General features: G+C 58.0%; 2 protein-coding genes across 9 annotated transcripts in view; one reads left to right on the forward strand and one right to left on the reverse strand.

Annotated features, from left to right (window-relative positions):
- The window catches only part of PODN (podocan), a 42347-nt gene that overhangs the window by 5239 nt on the left and 9485 nt on the right, over positions 1-27623 (forward strand). For 3 of the 5 annotated variants that reach the window (XM_072820268.1, XM_072820267.1, XM_072820264.1), the window contains exons 2-11: positions 2021-2337; positions 3800-3893; positions 5218-5282; positions 6968-7077; positions 8199-8355; positions 8639-8754; positions 9302-9959; positions 12971-13119; positions 14498-14708; positions 17130-18075. In XM_072820268.1, the coding sequence (XP_072676369.1) occupies positions 2026-2337; positions 3800-3893; positions 5218-5282; positions 6968-7077; positions 8199-8355; positions 8639-8754; positions 9302-9959; positions 12971-13119; positions 14498-14681 (1845 nt within the window). In that variant the 5' untranslated portion in view covers positions 2021-2025 and the 3' untranslated portion in view covers positions 14682-14708; positions 17130-18075. Of the gene's footprint in view, positions 1-2020; positions 2338-3799; positions 3894-5217; positions 5283-6967; positions 7078-8198; positions 8356-8638; positions 8755-9301; positions 9960-12970; positions 13120-14497; positions 14709-16163; positions 16346-17129; positions 18076-27623 lie in introns of those variants that run through there. The other 2 variants (XM_072820266.1, XM_072820265.1) reach the window with 2 other exon arrangements.
- SLC1A7 (solute carrier family 1 member 7) overlaps positions 19601-27623 on the reverse strand; it is a 42988-nt gene continuing 34965 nt past the window's right edge. For all 4 annotated transcript variants that reach the window (XM_072820273.1, XM_072820275.1, XM_072820274.1 and 1 more), the window contains 6 exons: positions 25871-25970; positions 24962-25195; positions 22908-23102; positions 22045-22179; positions 21328-21430; positions 19601-20716 (listed from right to left, as the gene is read on the reverse strand). In XM_072820273.1, the coding sequence (XP_072676374.1) occupies positions 20498-20716; positions 21328-21430; positions 22045-22179; positions 22908-23102; positions 24962-25195; positions 25871-25970 (986 nt within the window). In that variant the 3' untranslated portion in view covers positions 19601-20497. The remainder of the gene's footprint in view (positions 20717-21327; positions 21431-22044; positions 22180-22907; positions 23103-24961; positions 25196-25870; positions 25971-27623) is intronic.

Genomic DNA, 27623 nt, shown 5'->3' on the forward strand with positions numbered 1-27623 from the left:
ACTGTCCTGGCTCTGCTGCCCCCTCTAGTCTGAGGGCAGGGCAATTTGCCAGCTTGCATGTGTCTCCTGCGCCAGCACAGGGCTGAGGGCAGAGGGGACTTCACCTTGGAGAGGGGGCTGGGCAGCGAGTGAGACAAAGCAGTGTCTGAAATGCCATTACGGCCTCAGGGCAGCCAGAATTCATAGGAGGCCAGAGTCTGCAAAGCTGTGGGGAGGTGGGCCTGGGGCTAGACTGCAAACACCAGGCAGGATCTAGGCAAGAGAAGGGGAAGAATCAGGGGGGCTCTGGAGTGGGCAGGGCCCGTGATATTAGTGGTACAAAGAGCGAACATTTAGTGAGCACTCATGGTGCACAGTGTGCGCCTCTCTCTGACTCTCCCAGTCTCCCCACGAGGGCAGCTCTGGTAACCTCTGTGGATGGGTGAGGAAGCTGAGGTTTAGTGGGTGACTTGCCCAAGGTCAACCGAGAGCCCGAGCTGACTGCAGCCCCAGCATCTGGCTCCAGCGCCCGCCTTCCTAACCAGACCTCAGCAGCAGTGGCAAGCTTCCCGACTCCTCAGGCCCAGCAACTCAGACCTTTGTATCTGCCGTCTGAGGTGTGGTTCTTAATCCAGTGCCAGCATGAGAGCCTCAGACTGAGGCATACCTCCACTCCCCCCAACGCCCCCCCCACCACCACCTAGGGCCAAGTGCTTGCTATGTACCTGCATTTGTGATTGCTGTCACAGTGGTGACCACACCTCACCACCTAGGAGGTACCAGGCCCTGCACGTCTCTTACCTTGCTGACTCCTTGTAGTTGCTGTGGTTTGGGATGTATCATTGCATTGTCAGATGAAGAGAGAGGCTCAGGAAGGCCAGAGATGCTAAGTGCTGGAGAGGGACTCCCACTGGGGTCTGTGGGATTCTAGAGTCCATGCAACTGAGCTGTGGCCTCTCACAACTTAGCATTTCCCAGAGATGTTTGCTAAGTGAGTTTCTGTAAAAAAAACTCCAGGGACTGGCTCGGAGCCAAGCTAGGCCCCTGCGCTGCCTAGAAGATAGGGACCCTTGCATCTTCCTTGTGGCCTGAGGCCATCCCCACTCCTCCTCCCCTGCTGCCCTAGGGGACCATGCTGGGGGGTGGTCTTTTGCAGGTAGCGACAGTCAGGTGAGCTCAGTAGGCTCTGGTGAGGCCAGCTGAGGGTGTGAACATCAGGAAGAGGCTTAGAAGGTCCTGGAGAATGGCAGCAGCTCTATTCAGTGGAGGCCTGCTCTGTGCCTGGCTCTGCGCTGGGCCTCCACCCAGACACTGAGAGGCTCACAGTCCTCTGCGGGAGAAAGATAACTTCATGTATTCACAGCCCGACCCAACTCATGCCATGCCCCATGAGAGCCCTGGGTCAGCTCAGGGTTTTTCAGGGTATTCCAGGGGGTGCAATGGCTACACTGATTCTTAGAGAAGTTGCTGCCTGCACAAAAAGGGGCAGGGAGTTCCAGACAGAAGGAACAGCATGTGCAAAGGCCTAGAGACAGGATCTCCTAGGTAGACCTGTCTAACTAGGGTGGGGGTATTAGAAGAGAGACAGGGTCAAATCCTGAACATCCTAGAATGGTAAGCTGAAGATGCACCCTGCTGGTGCTGGCTCCATGGCTCTGGAGGAGGTAAGAGCCTCCCAGCGCTGCCCATGCCGGGGCAGCAAGAGCTTGGCAAAGTCCTAGCCAAGCCCTGCCAGTCACAGTTTGTCCCCAGGCTCAGCTTCCCCTTCTGTGAATTGGGGGTAAAGATGCCTTGGGGCCAGGCCTGGTGAGGGTGCTGACTTGCCTGAGGACAGGGCTTCACCTCGTCCCTCCAGAGGGCAGCTCTGATGACGGGGAGGCGGGTGGTGCAGGAGTGTAGCAGTGAGCAGATCAGATGCGTGCCCAGAGCCTTCGAGTAGGCTCTGTCTTGTGCCCAGGCAGGCCCCAGTGTGAACAATGTGGGTCCCAGCCCTGTGTCCACTGCACCTGCCAGGTGAGGCCTGACTTAAGTCCTCCCACAGGTACCATGGCCCGGAGCGGGGTGCTGTTGGTCCTCTTGCTGCTGCCACCGCAGCTGCAGCTGGGACCAGTAGGCACGGCGAGGTCGCCGGGCTTTGGCCGAAGTGGGGCCCACAGCCTGAGCCCTGAAGAGAATGAATTTGTGGAGGAGGAGCCAGTGTTGGTTCTGAGTCCCGAGGAGCCGGGGCCCGGCCCTGCCACCATCAACTGCCCCCGCGACTGTGCCTGCTCCCAGGAAGGTGTCGTGGACTGTGGTGGCATCGACCTGCGCGAATTCCCGGGGGACCTTCCTGAGCACACCAACCACCTGTCTCTGCAGGTGACACGGGCACTACAGTCACGGTCACAGGGGTGGGCCCCTAAGCTCATGGCTCCTGTCCCCACCCACAATGCTTATACCCCCCTGCTTGTCCAGACCCCCAGACACAGGGCGCTAGGGCACTCCCTGCTCCGACGTCCTGGTCACAGAGTACTGTGCTATTACAACTGCTTTGTTTTGCTTGGAGGAGTCTGGGCTAAGACCCATAAATAGAGTCAGACCCTGTGAAAAATGGACACAGATCTGCCCAGCGGCTGACCCTCTGAATGGGCAGGATGCCCTGGACACCCAGGCCAGGAAAATAAGAGAAAGTGGATCTGATAGGGTGCTCTGCAGGCTCAGAAGATAGAGTCCCCTCTCTGGCTGGGGCACAGGCGAGCTTGTGAGAATCGGGACACAGTGTTCCAGACGGGGATTCTGGGGCAGTGGGTGCACCCATGATCGGTTTTGTGCGGCCCTGGGGCAGAGGGAGAGGCTGTTCTACTCATCTCAAGAGGTCAAGCCAGGTGAAGGAAAGGGACCTGCCCGTGGTCACCCAAACTGATGCGTCCAGGTTGAGGGCAGAGGGAGCTCAAGGCCAGGGTGGCCTGTGGAAGAAAGGTACAAGTTAAGGCAACACTTACTATTGGTTCATTCACGTCCCCTGGGTACCTGGTCTACACCTCAGATGTGGCATCAGGGGCTGGTCATGGAGGGAGGACAGTCTGGGGGAAGGCAGAGATCTAAACAGCTGAAGATAACAGATGGAGACAGAGGACTAGCGTGGTAGGGCCCAGAGCAGCTCCTAATCCAGCCCTCAATCCAATTCAGGAAGGCTTCTGGAGGAGGTGATACCCCACCCAGTATTTTATTTATTTATTTATTTAAATTTTATTTTATTTTATTTTTAAAGATTTTATTTATTTATGCATGAGAGACAGAGAGAGAGGCGGAGACATAGGCAGAGGGAGAAGCAGGCTCCATGCAGGGAGGCCCATGCAGGACTCAATCCCTGGTCTCCAGGATCACACCCTGGGCCGAAGGCAGGCGCTAAACCACTGAGCCACCCAGGGATCCCCCACCCAGTGTTTTAAAGCATTCCAGAAGGAGTGAGGACCACAGGTTTTTCCCCCCCTCAGGAAAGGCAACTCAAAGTAGTTTCTGGCTTAGGATGGGGAGAATGGGCTGGGGATGCCTGTCACCACATAGGAACATGGAGGGAGCAGGGGAGATGGCACTCCCAAGTTTGAACTGTCTGTAGATGCCCAGGTATGGGCTCCTAGAAGGCGGGACCTGCATGCCTCCCATACTGAGGCCCAGGCCTGGCCTAGCCCCAGGTCTGTCTGTGTGGGGTGAACCCCAAGGGAGGTGCCCAACAGAGGGACTGGCTCCTGGGACAGGAGTGGGGGTGAGCCTCGAGTGAGGCAGGAGCCTGGGCCTCTGGTGAGGCTGCTTCCTCACCACTCCATCCCGCACTCCCCAGAACAACCAGCTGGAGAAGATCTACCCCCAGGAGCTCTCCAGGTTGCATCGGCTGGAAACTCTGAACCTCCAGAACAACCGTCTGACTTCCCGAGGTGAGGGATCACCCAGAGCCTGGGACAGGGATGCCAGGCGAGGGACCAGGTGCCCATGGGAAGAGCTCCACCCTGCAGACCCTAGGATACGGAAAACAGAGGGCTGGGCTGGCGGCTTCCTGAGAGCCACCCCACCCCCAGGTGTCCCTGAGCTGGGTGTTGGACCAGGGGACAGGCTTCAGAGAAGCTTGGATTGCCAGGGCCTTTGTCATGGACCAGTATGTTTACAGAAGGCCTTCAGAATCAAAGAGCTGTAGAATCCTCTAATTGTAAAAGGTTATATTTTTTTCTGATATGAAAATAATTTATAATAGAGAATTTGGAAATGTAGAAAATGAAATGGAAAAGAAGAAACCCACTCATAATTCTGACACACGGAGTTCATCACTATTGATGTTTTGGACTATCCACTTTTTAAAAAAGCAGCTTTATTGAGGTATAATTTCTATACTGTGAGATTTATCCAATGTAAAAGTACAATTTGATGAGTTTGGGTAAGTTTATACAGTTGTACAACCATCACCACAATCCAATCTAGTCTTTTTTCTTTGGGTTTTTTTAAAATTCATAGCTGAACTTGTAGGATAGATACTATACCATAACCACCATAGGGCAGTTAGCACAGCAGCATTTTTCAGGTTCCTAAAAACTCTCAGTGGCCATCATTTTACACAGCGGCAGAGACGCTGCACAGTTTATATAACTGTTCCCTCTCCTTAGATATTTGGGTGAGTCCCAGCATCTGAGGGTCCAGGAGCCCAGAACTGAGTGTCAGAGGCCGGCCTCCGGCCTGGAGGAGGGCCAGTTTGGCTGGGCTCCCAGCAACAGCCGAGTCCTGACACTACATCTGCCAGCTGGGGCAGGGGTGGGCTAGGGGGTCGGGAGGTGCCAGGGCCACAGCTCTGTGCTGCCCTGAGCTGGGTATCAGGAGGGTCAGAGAGACCCTTTAGGGCCACACCTCAGGGGAGCACTCCTTCCTGATGGGGAAGGGTGGGCCTGGGTCCTCTGCCCTGTGGCCTGACCTTATGAAGACCCATTCCCACCGAGGTGGCTCTGAGCAAGTGAAGGATTGGTCATTTCTGAGCCCTTTCCACTTGCTCCTCTGAGCAGTGGTGGGGGTGGTGAGCAAGGGAAAAAGGGGGCTGGGCAGGCCTGCTGGGACTGGTTGGGAAGGGATCAGAATCCAACCTGTCTCGGTGGGGGGGGGGGCGGCTCCCCAGTCCTGGCAAGTGGGGTGGGCACTGGGTGGGGGGGGTTGGTGGTGGCGTGCTCCCCTGTAGCATCTCCTTCATCCAGGGCTCTGACCGATGCCTGTCCTTTGAAGGGCTCCCGGAGGAGGCGTTTGAGCATCTGACCAATCTCAATTACCTGTACTTGGCCAATAACAAGGTAAGGGGACCCCTGGTGTCTGGGGCTGAGCTCTGGGAACTTTCACCAGGGCCTTTTCTAGGGTGGCCACTGGGTCCCAACTGCTGTTCACACGTGGACCTGGTGAGACCCCACACCTTAATGCAGGGTATCAGAATGGCCAGATAATGAAAACAGAGGCCTAGGCCTTCTAGAAGTGTGGGGGGTGACAGCTCATTCCCACCAGGGAGGGAGTCCATGGAGTGCTTCTCGGAGGAGGTGACATTTGAGCAGGCCATGAAGGCTAACAGGATTTCAGCCGGGGGCCCCATGGGAGAGGCACTGCGGAAGAGGCAACATGAGGAAAGGCAGAGGCACTCAACTTCAAAATAGCTGGTGTGCCCCAGGGCTCTGGCCCGGCCACTTCTCTCAGAGCTTTCTTGAGGTGCCTCGTCCCCTCCCCAGGGCATTAGCACCCATCTGCATCATGGCCGTGTCCAGTGGCCATCCCCACCCATCCCACTCCTCCCACTTGAGACTCCTTGATGCCTGCCCTAGATGTCCAGTGGAAATGGGACTCTGCTTCCCTCCTGTGCGCCCCCCACCTCTATAAGCACCCCTCTCTATATCTGCAACCACCAAAGCACCACTCATCTGAGCCACAAACCCCGGGGTGCCTTGGTCACCCGCAGCAAGCCTGCACTCCCCTCTCGGCCTGGTCCACCAACCGCACCTGCAACACACCGGGACAGCCCTGCTTCCTCATTTGCAGCTCCTTCTCAGAGTGGCCAGAGTGATCTTTAAAAATCATGCCTGCTTCTACCCATCCCCACCTCCTGCCAGCTCAGATACTTGAGGCTTCACTTTCCACCCAGAATGAAAACCACGCTCCTCCCCATGGCTGTGGTCAGAGGACCTGTGGTCGGAGGGCCTCTGTGTGGACCTCACAACACCCGTCCCACTCCCTCCCTCTCCTCCAGCTCCCAAACGTGGCAACCCCCAAGTGGGAACTGCACTCACCGCCCCTGTTGCCACAGGTGCTTGCCCCTCAGATGGCACGAGCGGGAGGCCTTCATGCCCAAAGTGTCACCTGGTTCCTGAGCACCCAACCCAGTTATTCTGTTTCCAGTCTGTTTTAGCTTGTTAACACTATCAGATGCTTTTGTTCCTTGTTTCTTGTCTTCTCCACTAAGATGTAAGCTTTGGGGGGTAGGAATGGGGGCATTTCTCTGTTTTGTTCCCCAGGACATGTCTAGCACCTGGACCCAGGCCTGCAGTGAGGGGAGGGGCCAGGAGGACAGGCAGGGCCAGGGACAGGACTAGAAGGCTTGGAATGTTCAGGGATGCAGAAAGCCATGGAGGTTTGGTTTTTGTGTTATCAGGGGAGTGGGATGGGTTCCCAGTTTATTTACTTTATTTTTTAAAAAGATTTTATTCATTTAAGAGAGAGAGAGAGCATGAGCAGAGGGGAGCAACAGAGGGAGAGGAAGAAGCTGAGCAGGGAGCCCGATGCAGGATTCAATCCAAGGACCCCGGGATCATGACCTGAGCTAAAGGCAGACACAACCGACTGAGCCACCAGGCGCCCTGGGTTTCCAGTTTAGAAATATGGCTCTGGTTATAAGGAGGTGACAAATTGAAGGGGCCCGGATGAGTAGCAGGCAGTGGGACCCAGAGCTGGCCTCTGCCCTCCATTGGTCTTTCTATCCCAACTTTTCCCTTTCCAGCTGACCTTGGCACCCCGATTCCTACCAAACACCCTGATCAGTGTGGACTTTGCTGCCAACTATCTCACCAAGATCTATGGGCTCACCTTTGGCCAGAAGCCAAACTTGAGGTGAGAAGTCAGACAGGGGCCCTGGGCCCTGGCTGGGGAAGGAGAAAGAGCTGAGACAGACGCTCCCAGCCCTGAGCACGGCAGAGCAAGCCCGGCCAGGCTGTGGAGGAAGGCATGCTGGGTGGGCATGATGCCCCCGGCTCGGGGCTCTGGCAAGGAATGCCCAGGGCTGCAGGACCTGAAGGTTGGGAGGAATCCATCCGGGAGGCAAGGACAGAGAGTAATGTCTGTGGAATTATGAGGAGCTGGGTGAGAGTTTTTCCCCTCCTCCTCCGGTCCCTGGGGGAAGGAAGCATCTTCCAACAGGCACAGCTGGCCCTTAGTGAGAGCTGCTTTGGGAGGAGTGTGAGCAGGGCAGGGTGGTGCAGGGGGGGCAGAGGGGATACTGACAACCCCCAGTGCTGCTTCTCTCCCCAAATCTGTCACCCCACTCAATTCTTTCCATACCCCGAAGGAGCTGGGGTGGCTGTATGTGGTTCCATCCTGCAGATGAGAGGGCTGAGGCCCAAGATATAACACAGCAAGACTGAGTTATATCTTCTATGTTTAGAATATCTTGTGTTGAAACATCTTACATTTCTCTTATTTCTGATCTTGGTCCCTCTAATATGTGAGCTGCATGACAGCAGGGTCTTGTTGGTTGTGTCCACTGCTTTTATCTTTAGAGTCTAGAAGAGTCCTGGCACGTAGGAGCACTCACTATATATGTGCTGAATGAATGAGAGGTTACATCCTCTGAGCCAGGCCCTGGACTGGACACTTGAGACGAAGAGGTGGCAGGGAGAGTCCCCATGTACGGGAAGACCCACAGAACTCAGAACCAGCTGCGTGGGGCTGACAGGCAGGGATTCTGGGGCTGCAACAGTCAGGGAGTGACTGAGGACCTTGAAGGGTATGGAGGGGCACAGGCAGGGGGGTGGGAAATCCCCTTTCTGCCACGGATGTGTGGGGCAGCCTCTGGTGGGTCCTTAGTCTCCTTGGCTGTGCAAGGGGGACTGGATCAGGGGGGTCTGAGGTTCTTCAAATGGGAGGATGGTACCCTGGGCCCCAGCTCTGACCTGAGCAAGGTCTGAAGGCTGATCAGGTGAGCTGGTATTGAGGACCTGTGCCTCATCCCCCAGGTCCGTGTACCTGCACAACAACAAGCTGGCGGATGCTGGGCTGCCGGACAACATGTTCAATGGCTCCAGCAATGTCGAGATCCTCATTCTGTCCAGCAACTTCCTGCGCCACGTGCCCAAGCACCTGCCGCCCGCGCTCTATAAGCTGCACCTCAAGGTGGGAGGAAGAGTGTGGGGAGGGGCAGCCGAAAAGCAGGGACCTGCAGTGAGGGAAGAGCCCAGGTCCACTGAGGCACAGTGGGGAGGCTGTGGGGCCTCAGGCACAGTGTCTGCTGTGGAGAACAAGGCAGAAGCCTGGGGAGCTGGCTGTCCCTATCACATGCAGGGTGCTCCAAGCCACAGCCCCTTCCCCTGGCTCCCCTGCCCCCTCTCATTCCGAGGCTCTGCCCTGGCCCCTTGGCCATCCCTCATGCTGCCCTCCCAACCATCTTGTCCCTCAGAACAACAAGCTGGAGAAGATCCCACCAGGCGCCTTCAGTGAGCTGAGCCACTTGCGTGAGTTGTACCTGCAGAACAACTACCTGACCGACGAGGGCCTGGACAATGAGACCTTCTGGTGAGCCCCGGCTGGGCCGTCCATGTGAGCTCCGTGCCGGGGAAGCTGCTCCTGGGGCCCACGCAGCCAGGTCTCTCACACACACCCGCCCCCGGGCCTTGGCCAGCTTCCCAGAGAGGGCACCATGGGGCTTGTGCCTCTGCTGACAGGTCTGTCCCCCAGCACGAGTGATGTGTACGGACAAGGCCAGAATTCCAGTGAGGCATCTTCAGAGGCTGGCTTCGTGGTACAAAGTTGAAGCGAGTATACTTGTTGAAGGCAAATATATTCTCATGTTTTAGGTCCAGGGTAGCTACAAAAGGCCTTAGACGGTCTTCAAAGAAGCTCCTTCATGACAGAAGCCATGCTAGGTCCTTCCTCCACCAATAGGGCATTGAATAAACCCAGGGAGAGTCTGGAGAGGACAGAGGTCGCCAGTGGGCCAGACAGGGGCCCAGCTGGGACGAGTTAGACCAGTGCCCCTGCCCCTCCCCCCGCCTCGGGACTAAGGGTGGACACAAGCACCCGGTGGGCCTCTGCCAACCATCCTTATTCCCACCCGCCGCAGGAAGCTCTCCAGCCTGGAATACCTGGATCTGTCCAGCAACAACCTGTCTCGGGTCCCGGCAGGGCTGCCGCGCAGCCTTGTGCTCCTGCACCTGGAGAAGAACGCCATCCGCAGCGTGGACGCCGACGTGCTGACGCCCATCCGCAGCCTCGAGTACCTGCTGCTGCATAGCAACCAGCTACACGCGCGCGGCATCCACCCGCGGGCCTTCCAGGGCCTCAAGCGGCTGCACACCGTACACCTGTACAACAACGCGCTGGAGCGCGTGCCCAGCGGCCTGCCCCGCCGCGTGCGCACGCTCATGATCTTGCACAACCAGATCACCGGCATCGGCCGCGACGACTTCGCCACCACCTACTTCCTGGAGGAGCTCAACCTCAGCTACAACCGCATCACCAGCCCGCAGGTGCACCGCGACGCCTTCCGCAAGCTGCGCCTGCTGCGCTCGCTGGACCTGTCCGGTAACCGGCTGCACACCTTGCCCCCCGGGCTGCCGCGCAACGTGCACGTGCTGAAGGTCAAGCGCAATGAGCTGGCCGCCCTGGCGCGCGGGGCGCTGGCTGGCATGGCCCAGCTGCGTGAGCTCTACCTCACCGGCAACCGGCTGCGCAGCCGGGCTCTGGGTCCCCGTGCCTGGGCCGACCTGGCCCGTCTGCAGGTGAGGGGAAAGGGGCGGGAGAGGATTGGGGCCGGGTCATGCCCGCGTGAGGGGCTGCTGGCATAGCTGCCCTGAGCCCACGCATCTTGGCTCAGGTGAGGGGTGGGTAGGAGGGCCCGGCGGGGTGTGGGGTGACCTGCTAGCCTGAGGAAAGGGAAGGTATGACTGGCATGCCTGGGTGCAGCAGGAGGGGCTAGTGTGGCCAGGCTGAGCTCAGCACCTGCAGGCTTGAGGAGGGCTGTGGAGATGAGGGGAGGTCATGGCTGCAGGTAGGGGACTCACCCTCCAGGAAGACTGGGGGGTAGGGCCAGTTTGGTTGGCACTGGAGAGTCAAGCTCATCCATCTGAAGGCTCCGAAACAGGTGGCTGGGCTTGAGTGAGGGGAGGGAGGCTTGGCCTGGAAGGGAGGCTGCCCTCACCTGGTGCGGAGGGCTAGGGGAGGCTACCCGAGGCATACTGGGGCTGCTGAGTGGGTGTGGCTGCTGTGGTCAGTCAGCAGGGATAGCTGGCTGTAGGTGACAGCTCCCACTCAGTGAGGGCCCAGAGGGAACTTGAGTAGAGAGATCTGGGAGGCAGGGCCTCAGTATTGCAAGGTCAGGAAATGCCCCCATTCCCCCACTCTGCTGCCCTGGACGGGGTGGGGGCACAGGGGGGGCCTTCTTCCCAATGGCTTGCTCCTCCCTCTCTCTCAGGGCTCTACTCACATGTCACCTCCTTGGGAGGTCTTCCTTCACCACCCATCACACTCCTCTGCTTTGTTTTTCTTCATAATCCTCATCTGTTCTAGGCATTAGGTCATCTGTCTGCTGGTTCGTTGCCTGCTCCTCTGCTAGAATGAGGGGCAGGCATTTTCGTCTGTTGTATTCACTGCTGGACCCAGGGACCTCTGTGTGCTAGGCTCTCAGTACATGTATTTTGGGAGAGCTGTCAGGATGAGGCTATCTGAGGGGAGTGCAGGGGAGAGCCCCCAGAGTGGGGGGCAGATGGGTGAGGGGAGATCAACATGGGAGCCAGGGGTAGCAGCTGGCCCTGCAGGAGCAGCTGGCTGTGGTCTCCTCACCCAGAGGGCCCTGCTGAGGGCCAGACGCCAGGATCCAGCTGCCTGGGCCGCTCCCTCTTGAGTTTTCCTCAGGAGTCCAGATCCCAGCGTCTTCTCCTCCACACCTGCTCCTCCTGCTGCATTTTCTAACTCTCTGTAGGGGGTGCCCACGGGAGACCTGGATGCTGACCCGATACCCCTTTGTCACACCACCTGCCCCCCCCCCGGCACCCATCGTTAACTAAATTCTGCTAATTCTATCATCACATCTCTCAACTCACTATCTTCCATCCCTTCTGCTGTACTCCAAGCCAAGACACCCCCATTTCTCACCTGAACCCCAGCTCCGTAGGACTCTCCACTCCCCTATACCATGTGCACTTGGTGGGTATCTTTAAAAAACACTCATTCACCTACACTCCTGCTCAGAACCCTTCTATGGCTCCCTGTTGCTCTTAGAACCCAGATCGGAAACCTTGCCACAGCTCTCAGGGCTGGTCTGCCTCTGCTCCCAGTCGAGCTCCCTAGTCTCCTAGGCATACTGGGCTTTATTTATACTGGCCCTGCTGCTGAAGCACAGCATCCTGGGAACACCTGCTCACTTGTTCTTCCCACAGCCTGTCCCAGGCCTCCCCTATGTGCAGACACAGCTCTAGAACTGAGGACCTGGCAGGGAGTAAGACAGATGAAGGGTCACTACCCTCCTAGAGTTTATAATATACCTAGGACTTAGCTCCCATTCCATCTCTTTCAGGAAGCCCTCAGTCATGGGCAGGTGCAGTCTGGGTGGATTCAGTCAGGGATGAGGTATCTGCAGAGGTTGGGGGTTCTTCTTCACACTGTTGGATCTTTCTATAAGCAGCTGCCCCCACCCTGCTTCAGAGCCCCGCTGATGCTGGCTGCTGTGCTCCCCTGGCCCAAGGCTGGGTCAGGCCGCTCCTTGGGCTCCCTCAGCACAGCCCAGTTCCACCAGTTGTCGTCATCAGATTTTGTGTCCATCTCCCCCACCCTAACCTCCAGTGCAGAGGCAGCCTCTCGGTGGATTCCATATCCCCGGCAGCCCTGGGCACCGAGGATGTTTGGAATGAATGAGGAAGTGCCAGAGCTGTGTGGAGGGAACATAGTGGGGAGCAGGGAGACCTGCTGGGTAAGGGAGATGACAGGGAGGCTCCCTAAGGTATAAAGCTTGTTTTCCCCTTGAATCTTGAATCTAGATTCATGGCCCCAGTTTCCTGACCCTGAGCCCCCACCTGTCAGGGTGAGGAAGGGAGATTAGAGATGATGGAATCCACCTTGCATAGGTGTGTGTGAGCGAGTGTATGCTGATGGCCTGAGGGGAAGGCAGTGAGCTGGACCCATGCACACATCTCCTGCCTACTGCATGTTTGTTCCTCCTTGGGAAAACCACCCCATTTTTCCTGGCCACCTGCTTCCTGCATTCTAGGCATGTGGTGACCCAGAGACTGACCAGCCTAGGACTGGCTGCCATGCAAGGGTTGCTGTGGGCCTCATTCTTGCTCCTCATTCCTGCCCACATGGCCTTGAAGTCCATGAATGAGCAGCCACACTCATATGGACCCTTACCCCACCCCCACCCTCATCTGGTGTGGGAATATTCAAAGACTGGAGGATCCCTGGCCTCTGCCCTTTTAGGCCCTTTAGTCTGATAGGGGTGACAGGTGTGCTCAGGAGGAAGGACTTTGCCACCCAGATATCTTGGCTGTGAATTCATGTGGAAAGGCAGAAGGAGCTGGGTAGGACATATATCAGAACAAGGGTTTGGGGTCCAGCCTCATACGGGCTGTGTGGCCTTAGATCTCTTAACCTCTCTGAGCCTCTGTTTCCTCTCCTGGAAAATGGAATAGTTAGAGATCCCACCTCACAGGGTTATCATAAGATTTAGATAGGCCAAGGGGCTGGTGGGATCTTTGCAAGATGTTAAATGCTTTTACTCCCCTGGTCACTCATACAGCTGCTGGACATTGCTGGGAACCAACTCACAGAGATCCCTGAGGGGCTCCCCGAGTCACTCGAGTACCTGTACCTGCAGAACAACAAGATTAGCACCGTGCCTGCCAATGCCTTTGATTCCACACCCAACCTCAAAGGAATCTTTCTCAGGTAGGAGGTCCCCTGGGGGGGCTGCACAGGCCCCTCTGGGGTCAGCCTGGCTCCAGCAGGATAGCTGAGGCAGAGGGGAACAGCTCCCAGCTAGAGGGCAGTGTTTGAAGCCTGGCTTCATGCTGACTGGCTGCATGACCCTGGGTACATCCCAGAACCCCCCTCAGCCTCTGTTTCCTCAGCTCTCAAGGGTGGGGACAGTCCTAGCCAGGCCTGGTGAGGTTTATAGATTTATAGAAGGTCTTCAGAAACTTTAAAAAGCAGTGCATGTGGACATTATTGATGTTAATGTGGCAGGAAGGGGTATCAGAGGGCACAGGTGATTGTTGTGTCCACAGCTGGCCGGGCTGTACCTGAGCAGGTGGCAGATGTTCAGGTCCTCACCGAGCTCTGGAGGTTTAGAATGATTCTTCTACTTCTTTTTTTTTTTTTTTTTTTTTTTTTTTTAAGAGAGAGAGAGGAGGGGGCAGAGGGGCAGAGGGAGAGAGAGAGAATCTCAAGCAGGCTCTAAGCCCAGCGTGGAGCTGGAGCTGAGGCTCAATCGCACGACCCTGAAGATCATGATCTGAGCTGAAATCAAGAGTCCAATGCTTAAGCGACTGAGCCACCCTAGAGTCAGATGCTCCTTAGAATTATTCTAACTGGGGAGCCAACTCCCCAGGAAATGAGGAGCTTGGGTACAGCAGAGTCAGTGTGGTTCTGCCCAATACCCTCCCTAACCACCCCTTGCACTCAGAAGGGGCAGAGTGTGCACCTCCGGGGGACTGGTGGCCCAGCAGGCCCCAGGCTGGGTTGGGGAGGAGGGTGACCTGTGCCTTGGATACTGTGGGGACTAAGGCCCAAGGAGATGAGGGGGCCAGATATCAGAGCCCAGCCTCTGCCTCCCCTCAACCCGAGCGCGTGCCTGGTCCAGCTTGACCCTGGCCTTGCCTTGGTGCCACCCTGCAGCCTCAGGTTTGGGGTTAATCCCAGAGGGAGCTAATCCCAGGCAGAGAGGAGGCCCCTGTGACTGCCACCCCAGACCTGAGAGCTAGGTAGGTGGGGGCCTGCCCCTCACTGTATGAGATGAGTGGCCCAGGGTCCTCCCCTGCCCCACCCCCTAAGCTATAGTTATATGGAACGGGAACAGCCGGGACTCTTCATGATGCCCTTGCTTCTCAGCACAGCCCCTGAAGCCCCCTGCCCCCACATCCCCTGCACCTCCCTACCCTCACGCCCCCCTACATTCCCTGCCCCCGCATACCCCCCGCCCTGCACCCCTTTTGTGCCTTCTATGCCATCTTCCTGGAAAGCTTATTCCCTCCTGTTCTCATTCTCGAGTGGGTGAGTGTGGGGACTTGAGGTTGGGCCTCTGGCACTGACCGCACTGACTGCACAGGTTCAACAAGCTGGCTGTGGGCTCTGTGATGGAAAGTGCCTTCCGGAGGCTGAAGCACCTGCAGGTCTTGGACATAGAGGGCAACTTTGAGTTTGGTGACGTTTCCAAGGACCGGGGCCAGGTGGAGGAGGAAGAGGATGAGGAAGATGAGGATGACGAGGAGGAGGAAGAGGAGAGGCGATAGTGACAGGATGAACCAGATTTGATATAGGTAGGTGATCTGCGTGGGGGGTGCGTTAACCTCTCCCCACTTGTCCTGTCCCTGACCCCAGGACAGATCCTGGGTGAGGGCCTGGCAAGGCTGTGGGAAGCCAGCACGGGGGCGGGGGCAGGGGGGACTCCCAAGGGTGATGAGTGCCCTGATGGGACAGGCACAGGGGCTGGGATGGTGGGAACAGGGAATGGATGTGAGGCCTAGGAGGAGGCTACTGCTGTGAGCCAAGCTGCAGGTGATAGGGGAGGCAGCAAGGATACAGACAAGCAGGGACTTCAGGGGGTTGGGGAGGGACAAGCGGACTCCAGAGGTCACAGTGGTCCCACTGGGCATGAGGTGAGGGAGAAGACAAGCCCCCAGAGTGAGCTCTTGGGGTCCCAGGTGGGTGAAAGTGCTGGGGGAGCAGATCTGTGGAGGTGGTAGGAATGTTGGGTTAGATGGAAGGGGGCTGGATATGTGGGGCTGGGGGTAGGGCCAGATATGTAGGATTGGGCTGGAGATGGGGGTCCAGACATCATCAGCCTGGAAATAGTACTAGGCTTCAACAGGCTGGGGGAGGAGGCTTGGGGAGAGCGAGAGGCCATGGCTGCGGCAGGGAAGCCTGCAGAAGGCACTGGAGGGGAGCAGCGAGGGAAGGAGGCAGGAAAGGCAGCCAAAGATAGAGGGGGATCATGCACATATGCCGCACGAGCACTCACGTGCACATGGGGCACCAACACACGTGTACCCACACTCATACACGTGTCTAAATGTGCATACACTCAGAGCACACACTTGCAGGACACATAGTGCATGTGGACACACACGCAGGTGTTTCACGGTACATTCATGGTGCAGAACATGTACATGCTTGCGCACACTTGGAGGATGTGTGTGTGTGTGTGTGTGTGTGTGTGTGACTACACATGTGCATCCCCAGGCACATAGGCCCTTGTGGAGAGAGCAGCTGTGTCAGTACTGCTGACAGACAGGTAGAGGTGAGCCCACCAGATTTATCCACGAGGAGGACCCTGCCCCACCCACCCCGTGACCTCATGGGGAGGGCCATCAGGGACAGTGCAGTGGACCCAAGGAGCCGACACAACCCTATCAAGAAGTTTAGCTGTGAAGAGATGAGATGAGAGGGTGGCAGGAGGGAAGGGGGTGAGAAGGTCCCTCCCAGCTCCATCTACCTTGTGCCCTTGTCAGAAACAGAGCTGTTGGAATGCTGGTGTTTGGGGGCGCTGGCCTGGATGGGGGTTAAAGACATGCGAGAGGAGAGGAGCAGGGAGGAGCTAGCCCTGTGGGGACAGTGGCAGGGACTGGCTCTGGCAGGAGGGGCCATGCTCCTTCCATGGTGGCAGGAGGGATGGGGGACCAAGTGGCTGCCGTCACACACAGGCTAGGGGCTTGGTGGCCAGACGTGATGTCACATCAGCCTGATGCCTTCAGCCTTCTGTTTTCTCTGTGCAGCAGGAAGTGCTCAGCAGACCGGGGTGGGTGTGGAGAAGATGGACCATTGGATCCATCCGTGGCGGGGTTTTTGGCCAGGTGTGTGGGACAGAAGGGTAAGGAATGAGGATGTTGAGGGTGTTAGCAAGAGAATGGCTGTAGTCGTTGGGGATGCCAGGGGCCAGTCTGGGAAAGGAAGGAGGTATAGACCAGAGGGTGGGCGGGCAGGGCCTCAGCGGAAGGTCGGTGGAGGGTGGGCGCAGTGTGGGGAGCAGCCAGGAGGAGAGGTGTGGTTGGAAGGGACTGTCAGAATGAGCTGTGCTGGGGGAGTCACAGGCTCAGGCTGTGGCCATGGGAAGGGGCCTCTGGGCCACTGTTTTGGCCTGAATTAGAGCAGGGGCCTGGGGTAGAGAGGAGACGGCAGAATGGTGGTGAGGACCCTGTGGGTGAGTGACAGAGGGTGAGGGGGCTGCCAGAAGACTGCATGGGGTGGTCACCCTAGCTTGGAGAACAGGCCCAGAGGCTGTGCTCAGAAGTCCCTGTCCTCTGCCGCCAGGGCCTGGGGATATGAAGGTGGAGGCGACCTCTCTAGGCTTTGTGCTGGGGCAGAGCCAGGGCTCAGTGATGTCAGTGAGGACACTGTGGTCCTCAGAGGGGGCTGTGGGGTCCTGGGATGGGAGAGAACCTGCCCTCTCTGAGGGACATTGGCCTCGGGTGGGTCTGTTGAGCGGGGGCCTTGGGAGGGACCCTGGGGAGTGGCTAGAGAGACCCAGAGGCCTTCTAGTGGATGCCGGGCCTGGTCTCATCAGCAAGAACACCCCCAGCAGGTGGCCTGCTGGTTCTGGGCTCCCAGGGGCCACTTGCCCTCTGGCCTGTGGTTGCCTGGCTTTCCCACAGTCCCCTCATGTGGGCCCCCTAGCTTTAATCCACCTCCCCAAAGCTGGCAGGTCTTCCCTGGCCTTCCTGACTCTTCCACGTGTTCTGCAGGACAACGGAGCACCAGACCCCTTTCTGCAGCACGTACCTGTGCCCTGTGAGCCCCAGTCGGCCATGTTCACAGACATACCCAGTGCCACCCCCTCCAGCCCCTGTGACCTGCCACCACAACATAGGCCAGACACAGCCTCCCATCCCCACCCTGTTCCCGCAGCACCCACAGCCAGACATGTGCAGGCACCACGACACACCCACACCCTGCCGGCTGCATGGCACCCGCCACACAGCTCTACTCTCCACCCCACGCCCTCCGTTGCCATCATGCCATTGGACTCATGCAGACTCGGGAGGGTCTGACTCTGCCCTGGCACTCACGGGTGCCTACTCCCTTTGCCCTGGACCCACATGTGTACACACGCGTGCACAAAGACACACACACGTGTGCACACACATAGCCAAGTCACATGCAAACAGCCTTCTGTGGCCTCTGCCACCTACATATCTTGCCCCAGCCAGAACTGGCCAGAACAGCTTGCCATCTGCTCATCCGTCTGTCCGTCCGTCCACTGGAGAAGACAGAATTATCTTGGTGCTCTCTGTGGCCGGGTGCCTGCCACCCTCTGGAACCCACAGAAGCTGATTTTTGTTCCTTTTTCTCCCTGTGGGACTGTTGCCCTGGCCCCCAGGGTCACTCCCTGCCAGGTCCTGGCCGGCCACAGGCACGTCTTTGATGGAAGTCCCACTGAGGCCAGAGGGAAAGTCTCCTGGGGCTGCTGAGGCCTTGGGCACCTCAGGAGTGAGGTGGAGGGGCAGGGCCAGGCAGGGAGGAAGGGCCTAGCTGCCCTAATGACATATCTTTTGTTTCCCTTTGGGCCTGTGGGGAGTTCTGGGTGCCTTTGAACTTTGAATTCTTTTTAAGAAAAAAATGATAAAGAACTCAAAGCTGATTTCTCTTGTTACAGAAAAGCTAATATAAAAGCATTACCCCTTTCTGGCAGCCCATGGCTGTGTCTGTGTGTGCTTCCTGCCGGGTGCTGGCTGGGTTGGTGCCCGGCTGAGTGGGGGCAGGGTACAAGCACCTCAGGGCCTGTCCAGACTAGCAGGAGTCGGCACAAAGTTCAGTCGTTGGACCCACGGAGTAATCACAAAGGCAGAGGTCCAGGGCTGTGGGGGTTTAGTCACAAGTAAGGAGACCTGGAGGCCTGTGCAGCCCGTCACTTCGTGGGGGTCAGCAGGCCCCGCCAGGACCACCACACCGGGCAGGTGAGCTCGCTCTGCACTTCAGAGGCTCAGCATCTGAGCAGAACACCTACCGGCTTTGGGCTGCTCTGGCTCACCTGGAGGATCACCTGTGCACGGAGTGAGCGTTATGGATAGGGTGTGTCCCCAGGATGGCAGGGATGGGACAGAGCCTGGAGGCACACCTGAGAGCTAGAGCAGTCTACCTGGGGGGCCCAGGTCTCTGCCTAGTGCTCCCACCACCCCAACAGGGCCAGAGCTGGCACCGGGAAGGGCAGCACCCAGCTCAGGGGCAAAGAAGAACCCCTGACAAGCAGAGCGGCTCCACGGTGGGTGAGACGCCCAGGAAGCAGTGCCCTCCCACTGCTGGAGGTGTGTGTCAGCACTCCTCCTGTCAAGCCTGATAAAGAGCAGATTCCAGGCTCCATTGCTCAAAGGGCCTAGGGATGTGACACAGGGAAGGGATGTTTAAGCCAGTCCACACGGTCACAGGAATGATGGATAGCTTGACCTCTGACCTCTCTTCAGTGATTAGGCCTTAATGAAGGAAGGATGCTCCCATAGTAGGCCCTGGAGTCCCTGGCCCTGCGGTGGAACGGGAGTTGTGGATCCTTCCTGGATTCCCAGGCTACGGCCCTGGGAGGAGGATAGAAAGTCGTTCAGGAGTGAGGGCTGGGAGGGCAGGTGTCCTCCTGATTCTGAGTGACTTTGGGAAGCTCATCCCCTCACCCATCCTCAGTGTCTTCATGGGCTCCTCTGTGCAAGACCCAAGAGCCTCGTCCGAAGGCACGTTCAGAGCAGGCTGTGTGGCCAGGGCTCTTCTGTGTCCCTGCCAGCCTCCTGGAGGCACCCCGGGGCTGTGGAGAATGAGAGGGTCTGGAAATATGTGTGGGCACGTCCCCTCCTTAAAGCAAAGTGTTCACCAATGGGAGCCAGACTATTGAGGAAATTAATCTCTTTTGTGGGGACTGATCTCAAGGAGTCTGTTGATGCTGTGGCTGTGAGGCAGTCCCCTGGGGAAGCCAGTTTGTACCCTGCCTCCTGCCTGTGACAGCTCAGGCAGGCCTGTCGTCATTCACCCTGTCCAGGCAGACCTGTCCATACACCGACAGGCCAGCTACACCTGTCTCTACTCCGGCTACACGGACAAGCCTGTATTTCTGGCCACCTGGGCAGGCCTGACCGAATGCCGTCTGCCCAGTCGGGCCAGTCTGTACTGTAACAGCCTAGATTAGCCTGATAAAGAAATGCTGGCCAGGGTCTGGTTGCTACGCCCACAAGACTTGAAAAACAAAATACTTTTATTGAGTTATCACTGAAGTTGCAAACACAAAAGGAAGTAGAAAATCTAACACCACTTCGTCACTCAGGCTTGTGGACAGTGCTGACCCCAGGGCTCCATGGGTAGCTTGACCCAGCATCCTAGGCAAGCCTGCCAACCCAGTCCTGGCCCAGATGTCTCTAAGGGTTCCTGCAGCTCTTCTGAAGACATCCCCTCTCCACATCGGCTGGGCTTTGTGAGATACAGCTGATGGGATGGGCTGTGGCACGTGGCAGGCATGGGCCTTGACCTTGGGCTGGGCCATCCTCGGGGAGAGCTGTTTGTCTGAGGCCACATGTTATAGGGCAGGGAGGGGGGACTGGCTGGGCAGGGACACAGCTGGGGCAGAACCAGGATGTTGTTATGTCTTCATAAACTGAAGGCAGTGGTGGCTGCAGAGCTCCTGGAAGGGGGCAGGGACCCCTGGCATCTGGCCCTGTAGGCCTCTGTCCTTCGGGAAGGAGTGGCCAAGGCTTGAAGACTTGAGTTAGAGTCCCGGCAAGCATTACTTGCTCTGAGCCCTGGGGCAAGTGTTCTCAGCTCACAGAGCCTCAACTCTGTGATCCAGAAAGTAGGACCGTACAGCCTCTGCCTGCCACCCTCAGAGGCCATCACAGTAGAGCTGTCACAGCCGGAGCTTGGGCTGTGAGCTCATCATTCTCCAGCTGGGGCTCCCACGGGCAGTGTTTCCCTTTCTGAGACTCCGCTGTCTGACAAGTGGGGCTGATTCTGGCCTCTCAAGGGTGGGAAGACAATGTGAGCCTGGCTCCTGTCCAGTGCTTAGGAAAGTAGGTGAGTGGAGATCCTGCCCTTGGGCCCTAATGCTGGGGGCCCCCCTGCCCCCTGCGGCTCTGCGGGCTCAGACATTGGTCTCCAGCTCACTAATCTCAATGGTGCAGTGGTCCAGATGTGTGGCAGCTGACTCCTCATCTTGCTCCACTTGGATGGGGATGTGGTGGGGACAGGCCGGGCCCAGGGTCAGCTCCGAGGCCTCAGCCACACTCTTCACACAGCCATTCTGCTGGGTTGCCACGATCTCCTGGAGGCTTACTGGCTTGGTCTCACAGGGCGGCAGTTTCTGGGGAGGGGAGAGAGACCTTGGTAGCAGCAGGAGTGGGTGAGGTTAGACACTAGGGGGGACTGAACGAGCAAACCATGTAGTGGGTTTTCCTCTAGATGCCTTGTGGGACCTTGATAGGTCACCCAGGGCCTCTCTGGGCCCCACGTTCAAACCTGCTTCCTTCTGAGGCTCTTAGTGGAGGAGGGACCACACCCTCCGGTGAGGGAATTGGTGGCTATCTGGCCTGTCCTCCCCACAGAGTGGGATGGCCTGCTGCACAGTTATTGGAGGAGCCCTGAAGACCACGAAGCCCCATGCAGACATACAGATGTTTGTGTTGTGGTAGTCAGGACAGATACCACCTCCACACAGGGTACAGGCACCCTGAGGGCAGGGGTTCATCTTACCCTGTTCACCAGTGCCCCTCCCCGGATCGACAGCCACGGTAAGTGGTCAACAACTAGCCGTTAGGGGCATCAGTCAGCCCCCTACAGGTGAGGAGACCAAGGCCAGAGGCAGGGAGGGATGGGCAGGTACCCAGCAGGTGAGAGGAACTGCTGCCCCCACTCCCACCCCAGCTCCACCCACTCAACAGAGGGTCCAGGCCAGCAAGGGGGCACTGCTCTCACCTCAGTGCCTGTGTCCTGAGCAAAGTCCTTCCGGCAGATGTGGGCCATGATCCCCGCCGCCAGCGCATCACCCAGCACGTTAATCATGGTGCGGAACCGGTCCCTGGTGAGCCACGGTGGGCAGTGGGTAAGGGGCTGGCAGAGGGCAGCGCTCACCCCAGCAGCGCCTGCAGCAAGGCCTTTCTGGTCTTCCTGAGCCTACCACCCCCCACCTTGGCAAGGCCAAAACAGGTTTGATGCACAGCTGGCTTCATGGGTGCGTGACTCTGCCCAACCGTAGAAGGGCCTGGGCTTGGTCTAACGCTCTGCTCTCACCCTCTTGAAGTTCTTTATAATTTTTTTTTAATTTTGATATATATTTTTAAAATTTTATTATTTATGATAGTCACAGAGAGAGAGAGAGAGAGAGAGAGAGAGAGGCAGAGACACAGGCAGAGGGAGAAGCAGGCTCCATGCACCGGGAGCCCGATGTGGGACTCGATCCCGGGTCTCCAGGATCGCGCCCTGGGCCAAAGGCAGGCGCTAAACCGCTGCGCCACCCAGGGATCCCCTCTTTATAATTTTTTAACAAAAGTAGGCACATTTTCATTTTTGAACACTGGGCCCCACACATTAGGCAGCCAGGCTGGTGTCCTTGAGGAAGGCAGGGACCCCCGGGCCACCCCCACAGCCTGCTGCCTGAGGGGTAGGGCAGGTGGGGGGACGAACCCCACTCACAGAGCCCAGTCGACAGCGATGATGAGGGTGATGTCGTCAGTGGGAAGTCCCACGGAGGTAAGCACGATAACCATGGTGACAAGCCCAGCCTGGGGGATGCCAGCTGCCCCGATGCTGGCCGCAGTGGCCGTGATGCTGCAAGAGGGGCAGGGAGAGGAAGAGGAGGAGCAGGAGGGGCAGGCCTCGCTTTTGGGGCCCGGGTTCCAAGAAGGAAGCCAGATTGCCGGGGCCTCTGGGGACAGCCCTATGGGGCAGGGGTTGTTGGGAAAGTTCTCATGGTGGTGGAGGGGCAGGCCTCTGCTCAAGGTCCTCTGGCCCCATGGTCTCTGTCCCTGGCCTTAGCAGAACCTCCTGAGAGTTTGTGGAAAAGACTGTGCCCGGAGCCTCTGCCTCCATAGGGTTCCCGGAAGCTGACCAGAGATTCAGGTCGTCCGCCCCTCAGCCCTGCCCAGCTCCTCTCTGGGGCCTGGCTCCTAAGGCCTGACTTCTTCCTCCAGCTGGCATGCAAGGCCTTCCCACGGCCTCTGCCCCTCACTCCAGCGCCCTTCCCTCCGCTCTAGCCACACTGGCCACCCGCCCTCATCCCTCGTCATCCCCCGCCTCTGCTCTGCGTGTGCCTGTCTGCGGCCCTCGCTCCCCCTCTGCAGGGTGCCGCTGGGGAAGGAGCCCCGAGGCAGACACTACGAGTCCCAGCTGTGCCACTGACTTGCCCTGTGGCCTGGAACAGGCCCTCCTCCCCCCCTTGCCCCCTCAGCACCTCAGAAACCCCCTTAGATCTGGGTCTCGAGAACCCCAAAGGCCCCTCCGGTGCCCTCCTTCCCTCCCAGCCAATCCACTCCGGGTGTGGGGTGTCGGGTGTGTACCTGATGGTGATGATCTGGCCAAAGTCCAGCTCGTAGTTGTTGACCTGGGCGATGAAGATGGCGGCCACGGCCTCGTAGAGAGCTGTGCCGTCCATGTTGATGGTGGCGCCCACGGGCAGCACGAAGCGGGCAATGCGCCGGTCGATGTGGTTGTTTTCCAGTAGGCACTTGAAGGTGATGGGCAGCGTGGCTGAGCTGCGGGCAGAGGGGCCAGGTCTGCCTCCCACCCGCTGCTGGGGCCTCCTGGAACAGGAAGCCGGCCCCGCCCCGACGGCCTAGCCACCACGGGGGGAGCGGGCTGAGGGAGCGTCCAGGTGGTCTCGGGCGCCGTCCGGGGCAGTGTGTCAGCAGAGGCCCATCCAGACCCGCCCAGGCCAAGGCCTGAGACACCCCACCAAGCACACGGTCGGGGAGGGGGCGCCACCACCCACAGAGCGCCTGCTGCGTGCCGGGCGTTGTGCTTTACACGCTTCTCCTTCCCCGAGGGGCAGTGGTTTGAGCCTGTTTGACAGATGGAGAACCCGAAGCCGGAGGGCCGAGGGGCTGACCCAGTCACAGGCTGTGCCCAGCTTCAACGAAGTGCTAACCTCAGGACTCTGGGGCCGACTTGCTGGATTTCGATTCCAGCGTCCCACTAGCCGAGGGACCCTGGCAGTCCCGTGGGCCTCGGTCCCTGGCCCCACACAATACCTTGACCGCAGAGGTGGTTCAACGGGGAAGCGCCTCGCGCAGTGTCTGGCGGTGGCGAGCACGCGGCCGCGGGAGCCGCTCCTGGTGCTCTGCTACCAGAGCTCCTGGCGTCAGTGCTGAGACTCTGGCTCAGGTTGCTGTGGCCGCAGGGCCTCCCCCTTCCCACAGGCCAGAGCCTGGGGGCCCAGGTCCACTTTCAGAGCCTCCAATGAGCCCCCGTGTGCTGGGCCCCCAGGCTGTGGTTCCTGCCACGCTGCTGGCTCTGGCGGGGCTGGCCTGCGGCGTGGGGGCCAGCAGCCACTTGGGACTGTCTGTCCTGTCCACGTCCCGGCCCTGCCCTCGTGGAGGTTCCAGGATGAGGCATCTGGGGATTTGCTTCCCTGGGGCTCTGCTCCCCCTCAGTCCTTCCTGAGGTGCTTCGGCTATGAGGGGTGGGGCTGTGGGGCTGTGAGGAAGGAGCTCGGTGGTGGCCTTCATTCCCATTTGACAGATCGGGAAGGTGAGGCCCAAAGAAGAGAAGGCAGTAAGGGCTGGAGGATGAGCCAGGCTTTGGCCTGAGCTCAGGTGACTTCTTCCATGTGGAGCTTGAGCACTTGCTAAGGGGAGAGCCATCCTTTCTTCACAGAGTAAAGATCACTTTCTTCCCCTTGATAGACGGTCAGGTCTGCATGACTCCAACCCCCTGGGCTCCCCTGGGCTCCGCAGTGGGCTGGGGTCCTGGAGACCGGGTGCCGCCTCATCCAGCCCAGACGGCCTTCCTGCCCTTAGTGGGTCATCTCCACTCGTTCCCATGGCAACCCTCTGAGGCTGAGGCCACCATGATCTCCAAACTGTGTATGAGGAAACTGATGCCCAGGGAGGTCTAGTGACTTGCCCATAGTCACACAGCCAGTAGGTGAGGGAACCGTGATTCAAATCCCCACTGGCTAGTAACGCTGCCAAAGTTGAGACAGGGCATCCAGCCAGGATGTGCCTGTGGCCTTTATCAGACCAAGTCCCTGACCAATGCTGGGCCTGACTCCAACAGATCACCATGTGGCGGTGAAAGGTGACAGCAATCAATTGCAGATTTATCCTTAGTCAGCTGTCCCGACCCCAGGTATGCAGAAGCCACCCCCTTGTGGACTGAGTGCCCCTTAAGGATGCTGGCAATAGGGGAGGGGAGGCTTTAAGATGCAACGAGATCTTTCTGCCATTTAGACCGTTTCAGAAATAGGTCTCATTACTATAGCTACGCCCCGGTTTGTGCAGTGGGCCCTACTGACACCTGCCATGGTTCTACGGCTGTGGACACATGATGACTGGACAGGTGAACAAAATTCAGCCACCACCATCTCCCCACCCTGTCCATCACCCAGGGCTACCTGGAGGAGGTGGCCAATGCAATGAGCAGGGCCTGGAGGACACCACGGATGAAGACAATGGGGTTCTTTTTGGTAATGAAGAAGTAGAGCAGGGGCAGGATGAAGAGGCCGTGGACCACCAGCCCACACACCACGGTGACTGCATAGAAGCCCAGCTTTTTTCTGACAGCTGTGGGGTCATCCATCTCCAGGATCTTGCCGGCAATGAGGAACACAATGCCAAAGGGGAAGTACCTGGGGGCAGTATGGGGACCAGCAGTCAGCTCAGTGCCAGGCAGGCAAGTGTCCCAGGCACTGCATCGCTGCCTGGCCTCATGCCCCCCGAGCCTTCCTGCGCTCCCAGGGGGACTGTACCAAGGTGCCCAACACATGGCATCGTTAATACCATGACCCTCAACCAGCCCAGCCCTGTGCAACCTCTGGTCCCTGTGCTTGCCTGTCCAGGCCTGGGAGGAACGTCCTGCCCTTAGCCAGCCTTCCTATTGCCCCAGCAGGGCCACACACTACATGTGATTCCTAAGATTCCTAAGGCCTGAGCTCCAAACCAAGCGTGGCAGCTGGTTCCCAATCCAGTGTTTGCCTTTTCCAAACGCTGAGCTGATGAGACTCCATGTGATAGGGGACCTGGGCCGGGCAAGCAGAGCTATGCTTAGCTCATAACTTTCCTCCCAGGGGCCTGACCTGGCGGGGAAACAGCCGGCCCAGGGCTGGAACGAGGCTAGGTCAGGGCTGGGGAGGTGAGGGGGCCGGATCCAGGGGAAAATGTGCAGTTCTGGAGGCCCCAGGGCAGGGCTGAGCCTCTGTGCAGCTTTCTGCTCACTCAAGGGGAGCAAAGGGAGCCAGGGCAGGGCTGAAAGGGGGTGCAGGGTGAGGGTAGAGGAGGACACCCCTGGCTCCAGTGACGCTTACCACACAGCCACTGCCACAATCTTCATGACCGACTCGTTGAGGCACTGGCAAAAGCTGACTAGAGGGGTTCCACTGTCACCCATGCGGCCCAGCATGATGCCTGCGGGGCAGGGACACAAGAATGTCATGGATGCCACAAATCAGCACGTGCCAGCACACACTGGTGGCCAAATGGGGACAGAGCCATGTGCACTGGAGACCTTGGGCCTTGGCTGCCTTCCCAGCAGTTTCGATGTGCCTGTGCTTACACCCTCCCCTTGCCTCCTCCTTGGCCTCCACCACCCCACAAGGGCTGTCATCTCTTCCTCTCCAATCCATGAAAATGCTCCCTGCCGAACACCCCTCACTGGCTTCCCGGGCACTCGGACCATAGCCCAGTTTCCCACTGCTTCAGGTTCCCAGTGACCTGACCCCTGTCTACACCTTCACCTCCCTCTGGCCCGCTTTTCACCTCCTCACTACACTCTAGCATCACTGGCCTTCTTTACCTTCCCAGAAGATATCAAGCTTTTTGCTGCCTCAGGGCCTTCGCCCATGTAGGTACTGGTGCCTGAAACACTGGCTGCCCAGCTGCCCACACGGCCTGGAGACCCATCGCCCCTCCCCTTGGCACACTCCCCGTTTGTTCTTCTCTGTCTCATCTCTTTCTGATCCCTTTATATCACTTATTACAACTTATAACTATTATTTTCCAGTTGTCTGTTGTTCTTTACATTTCCTCCCAGAGGTTAGCTCCGTGAGGGCTACAAAGGTATCTCCTTAGCTGGCATGTTGTAGATGCTCAACGATAAGCACCTAATCAATGAAAGAAAAAAGGAATGAATAATAAAGCCTTTCCTAGAGCCTCTGTCATTCTCCTATGTGGGGGGTTCATTTGTGTTCATGGTGAGCTGTATGCAAGTGAGCGCCCTTAGGCCACTTCTGAAACAGTGATGAGTGACAGCTGTCCCCACTCTGTGGCTGCCCTTGGAAAGCTTCCTCACAGGGTGCTTCGGGGACTCATCACCTGACTCAGCCAGGGAGAAGAGGGTAGGGATTTGAACCCTGGCTTATGAGGCTCCAGAGAGAGGCTCTTTCCCTGTTCCAGGAAGCCCCAGACCCACACCATCCACAGAATAGCTACCACATGACAGGATGGCACGGGAGCCCTGCTGGTGTGGGTTGGAGAGGCCCACGCTGGAGGTAACATAGCCTAGCCCCATCCACCTGGCCTGTGGAAGCCCCGCTGAGCTCGGATCCCCCAGTCCCCTATCAGTGCCAACCCCTCTCGAGCTAGTCCTGCCTGAAGCAGTCTCCACTTAGTTTCCCAAGAGGCACCTCAGGGTGTGGCTGTAGGCCTCCTGCAATAGTCAAGGCCAATGAGGACTTAGCATCAGCTACGTTCAACACTAGGGAGGAGATGGAAGAGGAGGCTACGTGGAGGGGACCAAAGAAAGCCCCATTTAGAGCAGCTGGGCAAGTGTGCTAGCTCACACTCAGATGCGGGCACCCACTGAGGCACTGAGGCACATGCAGGCACACACTGACTTGGACACACATGTACAGACCTACAGACCTGTTTGGACACATATACAAACATATATGCCCTGACACATGGACAGTTGCACATGTTCAGTAAGCACTTACTGAACTGAGTCCAAGGGTCTCTTCCTGTCTCTGCCTGCATGGAGCTTACACCTGCTTCTGTGCAACTTAGACACAGAAACAAATCGATAACTGCAGGAGGGTCAAATGTTTAAGAAGGAACATGGGG

Source organism: Canis lupus, chromosome 3, assembly GCF_048164855.1.
Source record: "Canis lupus baileyi chromosome 3, mCanLup2.hap1, whole genome shotgun sequence".
NCBI lineage: Eukaryota > Metazoa > Chordata > Mammalia > Carnivora > Canidae > Canis > Canis lupus.